The sequence below is a fragment of the Blennius ocellaris genome, assembly GCF_963422515.1.
Source record: "Blennius ocellaris genome assembly, chromosome: 15".
Lineage (NCBI taxonomy): Eukaryota > Metazoa > Chordata > Actinopteri > Blenniiformes > Blenniidae > Blennius > Blennius ocellaris.
The window spans coordinates 2,625,440-2,637,484 of record NC_137664.1 but is presented as its reverse complement, the minus strand read 5'-3'; the positions used below and the strand labels follow the sequence as shown (position 1 = coordinate 2,637,484).

At 37.3% G+C, this 12,045-nt stretch overlaps 1 protein-coding gene across 1 annotated transcript; it reads right to left on the bottom strand.

Annotated features, from left to right (window-relative positions):
- Positions 1-868: 868 nt before the first annotated feature.
- On the bottom strand, positions 869-10,976 carry psmd5 (proteasome 26S subunit, non-ATPase 5). The gene is made up of 10 exons (XM_080510535.1): positions 10,795-10,976; positions 9,661-9,805; positions 8,752-8,865; positions 8,357-8,485; positions 8,097-8,206; positions 7,035-7,177; positions 5,851-6,042; positions 4,699-4,808; positions 3,171-3,311; positions 869-1,748 (listed from the first exon to the last, which is right to left on the bottom strand). Exons 1-10 carry the CDS (start codon positions 10,965-10,967, stop codon positions 1,491-1,493), a joined length of 1,515 nt encoding a protein of 504 aa, XP_080366661.1. The 5' UTR covers positions 10,968-10,976; the 3' UTR covers positions 869-1,490.
- Positions 10,977-12,045: the final 1,069 nt, after the last annotated feature.

The window sequence follows — 12,045 nt, the reverse complement described above, 5'->3', positions numbered from 1 at the left end:
TGTGTGCAAGAGACTGTTTTGTGCGTCTTGGGCTGTTGCATATGTGTGCCGACTTTCGTTGCTCCAGGGGGAACGGGATCCGGGGGCTGAATTTTTCAAATATTCCAGGTGGCGCCGTTGAGCCGTTTAAGTATAAGAGTTTATAATAATAATCTTCACAATTTCAATCGGGTCAATTTCAGGACTCGGAACCTAATAATGTATATTTTCTGTCTGGGAAGGAGAGCGGAGAAGCAACTTACTTATGCCTAGTCCATTTTAATTATGTATCTTAAGTAATGGAATATTACTTTATAAAATCCATCGATTCTTCAATCATACATTTGACGGATTTTCATATAATTTGGCCGAATAACATAAGAAAATGTGATTTAATTTTCCGTATTCAGAAGAAAACTTTTAATATAATATGGAAATTGTTTGAAGGATCTATTTTTCTTCTTATTCTTAAAAAAATGTAAATGTAAACATCTTTTCACTGCACTTTCTGAGATGTGTTTTATTTTATTCTATCACTACATTTTATGTTTCAATACTCGTGTCTCAATGAGATTACATCGCTCATTAAATGAATCATCAGGGAGGCTTGTCAAAGTATTTATGTAATTGTCCTGGTTTTCATACTAAAACTTTACATTTAATTAAAAAAAAATCACAAAAAAAAGTTACAAAAATGTTTAAATAATTTTGGGGTTATAATTATTAAGAAATAATGTTTGTATTTTATCCCCGGTACAAATCTGAGAAGTGTCGTTAATAAAATCAGCGATTGAGGCTCAAAATATAAAATAATTACTTTAAAATAACAATTTTTGTTTTCGTTTGTGCAAAATAAAATAAAAGCAAACACACAAACAAATCAGCAGTGACACAGTAGTCATCTTTAATACAAAAACAAATAAAACAATCCTTCCATTTTGTAAACAAAATATTTTTTTTAAAGATAAACAGATCAACGTGTTTGCAGGTTATGCTGGTATTTCTTCAGTTATATTGACATGATCTATTATTTGCATCTTGTTTGGGGTTGCCAGTTTTTTTTTTTTTTATTACGAGAAAATTCTTGAAAACCTTTGAAGTTGTATTTTTTTATCACAGAGTTTCAACACACGTTTTGGGCTCAGATGTAAACATTCACATGAAAACTCCAGATCAGAGTCTCCAGAAGCACGTGATGATTGAACAACTACAATTTACTGAAACAAAATCTGTGGATTTTAATCTGAATTTCAAAATCTCAGGACGACTGGATCCTTTTGCACTAATTTAACTTGCGATCCACATAAATGTATTTTTTTTTATCCCCACGTCGTCAAAATTAATGAACTGTTTTGAGAATTAAAAGGCATCAAGGCTGCTATTCTTCCGTCTCATCCACAAGGTCAAGAACAATTCCTCATTTATTTGTGTAACATCCTTGGTCCTGTTGAGTTTTTAGTGTCGGGGGGGCCGCCTGATAAATACTTGTGACTTGTGAACTTTAACGTGACTCACTCCGCTCCCTCCGTGCCGACGGCGGCGACGGCCGACACGTAGTAGGGCCCCTCCCGGAGGTACGTCTTCAGCCGGATGAAGTGCTGGCCGCCCAGGATCTCGGCGGCCGTGGTCGAACACGCCAGCGCCCCCACCAGTTCGAACTTGGCGTCTTTGGCCTCCTTGCTCTGGCCGGCGGAGCGATCCAGGACGAACTCCACGAAGCCCGGCGTGCCGATCATCGACCTCTGGCCCCAGGGCTGCGTGGCGACGGCCTGGGGGAAAAAAAAAAGGTTTTAAAAATAACAGAAATAAACCAAAAAAAATTATAATAAATAAAACGGCTTTTGATGTACGGCTGAAAGCTCGGCGATGCATTTACAGTCCATCTCAAAAAGTCCGAGGAGGATTTAGATTATTTTATTTTAAAGGCACAACATTACGGTCGGGGAGGAGGAAGAGAAGAGTGGGTCCCTGTTTTCTTGAAGTTTTGTTTTTCATTTTCGATGTCCTTCCCAGCAGGTGTTGAAAATGGATGTATAATATGAGAACACTGTGTGGAACATACATATATGCTTATTTGGGGGGAGAAAATAAATAAATAAGGACTTTTTTTTTTTTTTTAAATCAATAATTTATTAGGCCCCCACAAATAAATAAATAACCAGCCTGTCATTTGTTTCAAGCTCAGGGCTAAAAGTCATTTGGGTTACACGATGACAGAAACTCATGACACTCTCTCCCTTTTCTTCTCCTTTTTTAATATTTTTTTTATTAAAACATTTTATTTTTATTGATTGATTTTTGACACTTTTTTCTCCTTTAATATTATTTTTTTTATTTTCTTTAATATTATTTAAATAAAAAATAATTTATTTTATTTAATAAATTAATTTATAATTTTTTTTATTGATCTTTGTTTTTTTAACACACTTTTCTCTATTCTCAACCTTTTTCAGAATACAGCACAGAACATAATTTCCTAAGTTTTAATTAAAGGAATGATGATTTACTGCCAGCATGTGTGCTTATGCACAATATGTTATTATTCTACTATAATAAATCCAGACATATTTAAAAAAAATAAAAAAAATGTTTAAAAGGCAGAAAATTATGAGGTTTATCTGTAATAAACCTAAACTAAAACATATATGCAAGTTTTGACAGTCTGAATTAAATTAAAGTCTGAAGTAAAAAGAAAAAGTACATAAACTTTCAAAACGTCTTTAGTCCATTGTGTTAAATGTCCTTAAAAGACGATCTGACCTACATCCAAAAGGTTTCAGCCAATATCTCACTGATCACTGAACATTAAACACTGGTTGTGAAACTCTGACGTCTTAAAGCAGCTCAAAAAACCTTATTGCGTTTTTTTTTCTAATCTACTTTGTTTGTTTACAATCGACTCCAACGAGCTTCTTTTGACGTCATAATCCCGAGGAGTTCACTTCTTTATTTTCTCTTGATAGTTTAATGTTCAAATTAGTTGTAACTTCAACTGTAAAACTGGGGTTCTTGATTATATACCTTAGATTTTTCCACACGTATTGACAGTCTTTATCCTTCATATTGCCGTTTTAAGATCTCCATCACCTGATAAATTATCTTGCATGGACAATTTTCACTTAATAAAGTTATTCAAATTAAATTAAAAACTCTCTTTTTGACGTTTGTGATTAAATTCATGCGGTCCTCACGGTGAACACGCGTAGCGCTGCACAGTGCAGCTCCGGAAACGGCTGAGTGCTGATGTGGCGGATCATGTCCATGGGATGTTTGGACAAATGTAGAAACCAAGACTCCGTCAGGGCCAAGAGGTCGTCCGTCTGCTGCTCTGGCTGCAAACAAACAAACAAACAAACAAAAACAAAAAAGTTTCGCTCGAAAGTAAAACATGGAAAGAAATCGCATCCTTTCACTCTTGAGTCAGAGAACTTGTCCTAAAATGACCTAAAATACATAAATAAATTGAAGATTTTGAAGAAAAAAACACCTCATATTGTGTTATTTGTGTTGTAAAACCTAAAATACATAAACAAATTGAAGATTTTGAAGAAAAAAAACGCCTCATATTGTGTTATTTGTGTTGTAAAACCTAAAATACATAAACAAATTGAAGATTTTGAAAGAAAAAACGCCTCATATTGTGTTATAAAACCTAAAATACATAAATAAATTGAAGATTATGAAGAAAAAAAACCACCTCATTGTGTTATTTGTGTTGTAAAACCTAAAAATACATAAACAAATTGAAGATTTCGAAGAAAAAAAACACCTCACATTGTGTTATTTGTGTTGTAAAACCTAAAATGCATAAATAAATTAAAGATTTTGAAGGAAAAAACGCCTCATATTGTGTTATTTGTGTTATAAAACCTAAAATACATAAACAAATTGAAGATTTCGAAGAAAAAAAACACCTCACATTGTGTTATTTGTGTTGTAAAACCTAAAATGCATAAATAAATTAAAGATTTTGAAGGAAAAAACGCCTCATATTGTGTTATTTGTGTTATAAAACCTAAAATACATAAACAAATTGAAGATTTCGAAGAAAAAAAACACCTCACATTGTGTTATTTGTGTTGTAAAACCTAAAATGCATAAATAAATTGAAGATTTTGAAGAAAAAAAACGCCTCATATTGTGTTATTTGTGTTGTAAAACCTAAAATACATAAACAATTTGAAGATTTTGAAGAAAAAAACGCCTCATATTGTGTTATTTGTGTTGTAAAACCTAAAATACATAAATAAATTAAAGATTTTGAAGGAAAAAATGCCTCATATTGTGTTATAAAACCTAAAATACATAAACAATTTGAAGATTTTGAAGAAAAAAACGCCTCATATTGTGTTATTTGTGTTGTAAAACCTAAAATACATAAACAATTTGAAGATTTTGAAGAAAAAAACGCCTCATATTGTGTTATTTGTGTTATAAAACCTAAAATACATAAACAAATTGAAGATTTTGAAGGAAAAAACGCCTCATATTGTGTTATAAAACCTAAAATACATAAATTAATTGAAGATTTTGAAGGGAAAAAAACGCCTCATATTGTGTTATTTGTGTTGTAAAACCTAAAATAAACATTTTCAGGACATTCATCCAGTTTTCAATGCGACACAAAAAAAGGGAATTCTGCACAAATTAGAAACAGAATTGAAGAACTAAAAGGCACAAGGTGGAACGTGGCGAGCCGTTGGTTCTGCAGGTGGATACCTGGAGGCTGAGAAGCTGCGACATGGCGTCCAGGCTGCGCACCCGGAGCGCCGTCTCCCCAGCAGACGCCAGCTGGCTCATCCTCGACAACACGGCCTTGAACTTTTCTCCTGAACGCGGAAAAATAGAAGGATGATCAGAAAACGCTGCACAAAAAAGAAGAGCGACAAGTGAAATGTGGGTTTGCTTCCGGAAGAGTCACACTTCTACTGAACACTGGGGGGCAGTGTTGAGTTCACACTGGAGCCAATAGCTTCAAGTTATTGTTTTTTTTTTTTTGAATTTGCTCAATATTCCACCTTGTGGTACAAACTTGTATTGCAACATTAAATGGGCAGACACCAGTTTCACCTGGTGTAACTTTTGAGATCCCATCAAAGTGAAAATATGACATATTGTATCTTTAAGAAGATCCAGAGGCAAATTAATGGCAAATTTGTAATTCTGCATAATATTGAAGACATGCCACATATATAAGACTTTGGATATTTAGAGCGGCGGTTGTTTTTTTTTAATTTCGGAAACATTGGTATCATTGAGACAACATAAAAAAAACATAAAAAAATAAAGCCTTTTTTAAAATGTTTTTTTCTGCTTTGAAACTAAAAATGACTTAAAAAACAAAAAATTCCCGCGATAAATTTCTGCCAATGTTACACTTTTTTGTGTTTTTTTTTTATGTTGGCTCGACTTCCTGCTGCACCTCCCTGGACAAAAAATGACAACATTGCAACACGATTCGCTTTCATTTCCTTCAATGCAGAGACGTTCCAGTTCTTTTTGTTGCTCGACGTTGAAAATGTAAAAGGAGACTAAAAATTAAAAGTGAAAATTGAACCAACGTTGATTCGTTGCAGTATTTATGTTTATGTACTTCTTATGCTCACAGCTTGTCAATAATGTATTGTTGTGGTATCATTCGTGGAAAACTCTAAATATAATACTAAAGTCGAACGTATAAACACAAAAAGACCTCTATAATAACATTATGAGGAGAAATTCCAATGAAGATTATGGGAGAATTTTGCATTTATTTCTATTTTCACCCTGAATTCTTTCAAATAAAGCAAAAAAAAAAAAAAATCTAAGATGTTCAAACAAGACTTTTCGTGTCGGGTTTCTTGTTAGAAACTCTGTTTCCTGCAGACGTGCCTGTTTTCTGGAGCACCTGCTTCCCCTCCACGGTGGACCCCAGCAGGCCCAGCGTGTCCAGGGCCACCCCGGTCATGGCGGGGTCCGGGTCCAGCGCCATCTCGAACACCTTGTTCTGGAACGCCGGGTACGTCTCGCACACCTGCTGCGGGCTGTCCATGATGGCCAAGTTCCCGAAGAACTTCACCAGACCTACAGCAATTCCATATTTAAAAAAAAAAAAAAAAAGAATTATGAAGCAGATAGAAAGTTCGTTTAGGAGCGATTTTTATGGGGTTATATTTGTGCCAAAATTCTGAGCGAGCGGCGGGAAAATTTTAGCGCAAAAAAATTAAGTGTGCAAGCGCACTAATAGCATTTTGAGGAAATATTTCAATTGCGCAAAGACGAACTTGAGATTGCGCGCTCAAAAATCATTTCTGCGCTCAGATTCTTCCTCTGCGCTCAACCTCTCTCTCTGTCTCTCGCTCGCTCAAATCTCTCCACGTCCGCTCAAGTTCTGCTGTGCGCTCGCTCAAAATGTGCAAAGCCCAAATGTGACAGACACGGTTGTCCACCAATCACAGAAATTTGGGGCGGGCGTTGAATTCTGATTGGTTACTTCGGTTTCTGGAAGCGCCTCATAACCGACGAAGAAGAAGAGGGAAAAACAAACTGCGAGGGAAAACAGAAATAAGGAAAACTAAAGATAATGATCCTGGATTACAACATGTTTTCCCCCGGAGTTTGTTTTTCCCTCCTCTTCTTCTTCTTCTTTTTCTTCTTCGTTGGTTATGAGGCGCTTCCAGAATCCGAAGTAACCAATCAGAGTTCAACGCCCGCCCCAATTTTCTGTGATTGGTGGACAACTGTGTCTGTCACATTTGGGCTTTGGACATTTTGAGCGAGCGCACAGCAGGACTTGAGCGGACGTGGAGAGATTTGAGCGAGCGAGCGAGAGAGAGAGAGAGAGGTTGAGCACGCAGAGGAAGAATCTGAGCGCAGAAATGATTTTTGAGCGCGCGATCTCAAGTTTGTCTTTGCGCAATTTAAATATTTCCTCAAAATGCTATTAGTGCGCTTGCACAATTAATTTTTTTGCGCTCAAATTTTCCCACCGCTCGCTCAGAATTTTGGCACAAATATAACCCCATAGATTTTCCCCATTATGAAGCAGCTAAAAAAAATGTCACGGCGAAACAGACCAGGGAGGTAGAGCGAGGAGAACGGGTCGGTCTCCGCCCCTCTGATCATGTTGGAGATCTTATCCATGATGCCTTGCTGCGCCAGATACTGCCGGCCGTGCTGCGTGCGGGCGAGGGTCGTCACCATCTCTATGGCCGTCGCTCTGGTTGAGCACACAGACACAACGGGTTTGGACCAGGGGTGTCAAACATGCGGCCCGCCATGTGATTTGTTGTTGTTTTTTTTTTTTTTAAAGTATAAATATGAAAACTGACAAGAGGCCGATCTAAAAAACACTTGATTGGCAAAAAAATGACATTCAAAACCGCCCTTGGTCAGAATTAATTAATGCAATCTGTGGAGGTCACATGACGCAACACCTTTCACAATAAAAGGTGTCCAATTTATGTGAAGTGATACTTAAGACACGTAAACTCAAAACAATTTCCAGATGATGACAAATTGTTTTAACCCTGAATAAAAATACGATATCCATTGTTTTTTTTCTTGTTTTTCCTCATTAATATTTCTGTATCCAAACCATTGTGTTGTACTGTACAACGGTCTGTTTAAAATTGTTTAATTATTTTTGCGTGCAAACTTCACTAAGTGTGTGTGCGTGTGGACGGATGTATGAATGTGTGTCTCGTGTGTTATTTTGCTCATATCCTCTGGTACAGGTTGATGTTGCCAGGTTGTTGATTGTATTGTATTATTAAAAATCAATAAACATATTTTGGAAGAACTCTGACAAAAAAAATTAAAAAATACGATATCCAGATAAGATAAGACTGAGGTTTTTTTTTTTTTTTTTGCAAATATAATATCCGATTTCCTTTAATATATAAATTTCAGAATAGACTGGCAAATTCTTGCAGGTACAAAAGAATCAAAAGAAGAAAACACTTTAACATTTGTCCATATCTGCAGTTTAACATGTTACGTTTGACTTGTGGGGCCTCCAAAAGGTCAGATCAGGTTGGATGTGGCCCCTCGACTGAAATCAGTTTGACGCCCCTGGTTTAGACATTTGTTTTTCCCGTACGATAAAGAGCGAGCGCAATAAACACCCGGGCAGCCACCTGATCAAGACGTCGTCCCCGGTCAGCTCGCCCAGCAGCTGAGACACCAGGCCGCTGTTGGCGCAGTAACCGAGGGAGATGGGAGAAACCGAAGCCACTTCCACAACCAGCTGCAAAGAGAAGCCACAGTCTGTTGAGGCTGTATCGAAACGTGCAATTACTTTACCAAAATAAGAGCGTTTTTTTTTTTTTATTATCCGAAGGAGCGTCAGTTAAAAAGATGATTAATCAACCCTCAACCCCCCCCATTTGGACGGTACCTCGTATATTCTGTATCGGATGACGTCGCTCTTGGCCGCCACGTCCTTCATCACTTCCAGCAGGCCGGTTTGGAACAATTTGTCTAATCCGGGTTTGGAGTGACTCAGTTTTGACAGGGACTGAATGGCCTGAACGCATCACACAGGGAATTTGGAGTTAGATTTTTTGTGTAAATGACACTTGTTTTTTTTTGCCTCACTCCAATTATCTATTTTTTTTGCATTACATGATCATTTAAAAAAAAACAAAAACAGTGTTTTGTTTTGTCTTGTGATCTGTAAGTGTCTACTTTGTGGTGTTGTATTGGGAAATAAAATAAAAAACTTATTGATTCGGGAAAAACAAAACAAAACAAACACTGTCCTGACTGCTGCTCCAGGGTTCGGTTCCTCACCTGTTTGGCCACGCCCATCTTCTCCTCCCCGATGCAGAGGATCACCGCCCGGAGGACCTCGTCATTGTTGACGATTTCGGCGAAAGCTTCCGGGTGCCCCACTATTCTGCTAATCTGACAAACAAACAAACAAACATGCACTGCTCACAAAGTGTTCAAACAACATTTATTTTTTTTTTTTTTTTAAATCACGTATATTGTGCCGGGATAACCGTCGTCGTTAGCAGGCAGACCAAGTAAACCAAGTATGTACATTTCTTGTAGTACCCAATTGTACCAACAGATGGCGTTGTGAGTTATTCTCTCACGTGGAGCGCCGTTCAGCCCCGGAGCCACGTGGCTCTTCAGATTCCGTGTAGTGGTTGGCTGAACATTTCACTAAATTCAATGTAGATGAATATTTTTAAATCAGATTTTTCTTTTAGTGGCACAGTGCACTCGTTTTCAAAATGGCTTTTTAATCTCTTAGCTGAAACTGATAAACGCACAATGAATGAATCTCGTTGAAATCCTCAGAGAATATGTTAACATAACAGAACAAAATTGTTAATATAGCTAAAAATGGGGGGGAAAAACCCTAAATTGACTAAAATTGCAGGGAAATTGTGGAAAAACAAACATTTCTAAAACACAAATTTAGCTTAAAACTGTTAAAAAATCTTTAAATTAAAATTTACGAATTTTAAATTAGTTGAAAATTAAAAATTTGTTGTTTTTTTTAAACCGTTAAATTCATCCAGACAAATTTTTGAAAATAAAATACTTACCATTCCAAGATGTACCAATAAAATGTAAGTTGTTGTAGTTTTCAACTTCATGAGCTCCGTCATTGTCATTTCAAAAGTTAAACACATTCTGGATGAACTTTATTTGACAGGAATTGATTTGTTTTCTGTGTGAGCAGCCAACCTGTGTCAAGGCCAGTATCTTCACGGTCTGGTCGGGGTGGGATAAACCTCCCTGAAGCTCCGCTCTGTAGCTCTGGACCACCTGCAAGGGGCTGAGGGCCATCAGGATGCGTTCTAGGATGTCCACACACAGCTGCACCTGCTCCCTGTGGACCAGGACTCCGGTCAGTGCGAGCCCCACGCAAGAAAAGTCGATTTCTCATATTTTTGAATTACTTTTAGCATCTGAAATTTGTGTGCGTGAGCGACTGGGTGGATAATGCTTCCGAAAACATCTGTAAGAGCAGGTGTGGACCTGGGTGTATTGTCACATTAATAACTTTCCTGCTCATGAAAATGGCTATCACGACTTCTGCACACATAAGCAATGTCCAAAACCGTACAGGTGAATTGAAGCCTCTGCTGATGTGATGTAAAACCGAATACGTTTTCCTAATAGTCAGGCAAAATGTATTGCAGAGCTATTTTGCTGGATCACATCACATTGCTTGTGTGTGTGTGTGTGTGTACAAAAAACTGTATATCCCTAATAAAAGTAGTCAGTATTAATAATGTTTGTGCAACTATACCATTTGATATTTCAAAGCTCATTCAGTTTAACACACCAACAAATAAACCCTAAAAATCACAAAACATTACATTAAACAAACATGGACATTAAATGGAATTTGGATGAGAATATATAGACAGATAATAATAATAATAGACCATTTTTAGCTCGGGTTTGTTTTCTGGTCTTTTATAATGATATGTTGTCATAATAAAAACAATAATTACAGTAACGTGGTCAATATATAACCCAACCTGGCTTCACTAATCTCTTCCGCACTGCTGAGAAACAATAAATATTGGAAAATGGTGCAAAAAAAAAGTTAAACTTCCTGCATGGAACCACGAATGAAGCAGAATAATGCAGATAAAGCAGCCACAGTCTCGCTTTAAACCCATTTTCATGCACATTCTTCACTATTTTCGAAGCAGCATTACAGCCACACACTGTCTCCCGCACGGATCTTTATATAAATGCAGAGTTTTAACCAGCTGACGTGTTAAACCTCCCTAATTAAAAAAAAAAAAAGCAATGGCCTGACTCAGCAGTCTGATGTAAACAAACCACTCGCCGGGTCGAACCCACCTCTCGTTGGAGTTCAGCAGCGAAAAAATGACGTGCAGCCGCTGCCCGCTCACCGAGTCTCTCAGCGAGCTGACAGGAATCGACAAAAGAGCCGTTTTCAGGCTCTGCAGCTCCTCTATCGGGTCTTGAACTCCGGAGATCTCCTGCAGCAAACTCTCGATGGAGGCCGCCATGACGGACAATGTTTGGGGAAAAGCTTCCGGCTCCTCTTCTTCTTCTTCTTCTTCTTCTTTCAAAGTAAAGGCGCGTTGCCGCCACCTGGTGGACAGAGTCCAGATTTTTCAGCACAATTTCAGTAGAGGTTGAAATGGCATGGGGGAAATGTTGAGAACAATTAATCCTGGCAACTTTTAGACTATTTATCTATTATAATGTCTTTCATTTCAATAAGGAAACAACATATAAACTTGTTTCATGTTTGGTATTTTAAGTTTATCAATGTCAGAGTGAGCTTTATCGTCAATTCTGCCTTATATAAGACACGAAGTAGAATACACATTTTGCCTTACTTGGTGTTGACATGGGTCACCCAAAAACACACGGAGAATATAACCAAACTATAACACCCAATATAAAGTTAAGTAATTGAAATGTGCAATATACCCCCAATAATGCAATAAACAAACGGTTTAAAACTCTTAAAAGTACAGTAGTGCAGTACTAGAGTATTGGAATGTCTTTTTCTCTGTTTTGTGTGTGTGTGTATTTTTGTTCCTATCTATCTATCTATCTATCTATATCATGGCGGAGGCTCAATTTTCTACAAAAACAAAGTATGAAGAAATATGACAACTCTTTTTCAGAAATAAATTAATCAAAAGCAGGAATGTCTGTATATATAAATGATGGACATGAATGTCAATAATAGACATGAATAAGTCAGGAGACAATAAAAGTAGGTCAAGGTAATGTCGTCAAAATTTAATGAGTGTGTGTGTGTGTGTGTGTGTGTGTGTGTGTATACTCCAACATAATTTCTTCTTACTTAATAACTTAATTGGCATCTGATTACAGTAAATGTCCATTATGCTATCTACCATGATGAAAGTCTTATCTCATACGTGAGCAACATTTGAACATAGAAACGTTTTGGTCGTCGTATAAAACGGAGGTAAGTCGGTTTGTCGGTTCCTCAGCAGCCATGATGAAAGTTGAATGAATGATGCAGGAGGCGCTCCTCTCTCTTGGCAGCCATGACTCGGAGGCATTGGGTGCCGGGTTACAGGCCGCTAGAGTTTCGTGAAAGAGGAA

Coding starts and splice junctions, on each gene's coding strand:
- psmd5 (XM_080510535.1), bottom strand. CDS start 10,967: ATGGCGGCCTCCATCGAGAGTTTGCTGCAGGAGATCTCCGGAGTTCAA. Junction 8,486..8,751: donor AGATGGGCGTGGCCAAACAG/GTGAGGAACCGA, acceptor TGATGCGTTCAG/GCCATTCAGTCCCTGTCAAA. Junction 8,207..8,356: donor TCCGATACAGAATATACGAG/GTACCGTCCAAA, acceptor TTCTCTTTGCAG/CTGGTTGTGGAAGTGGCTTC.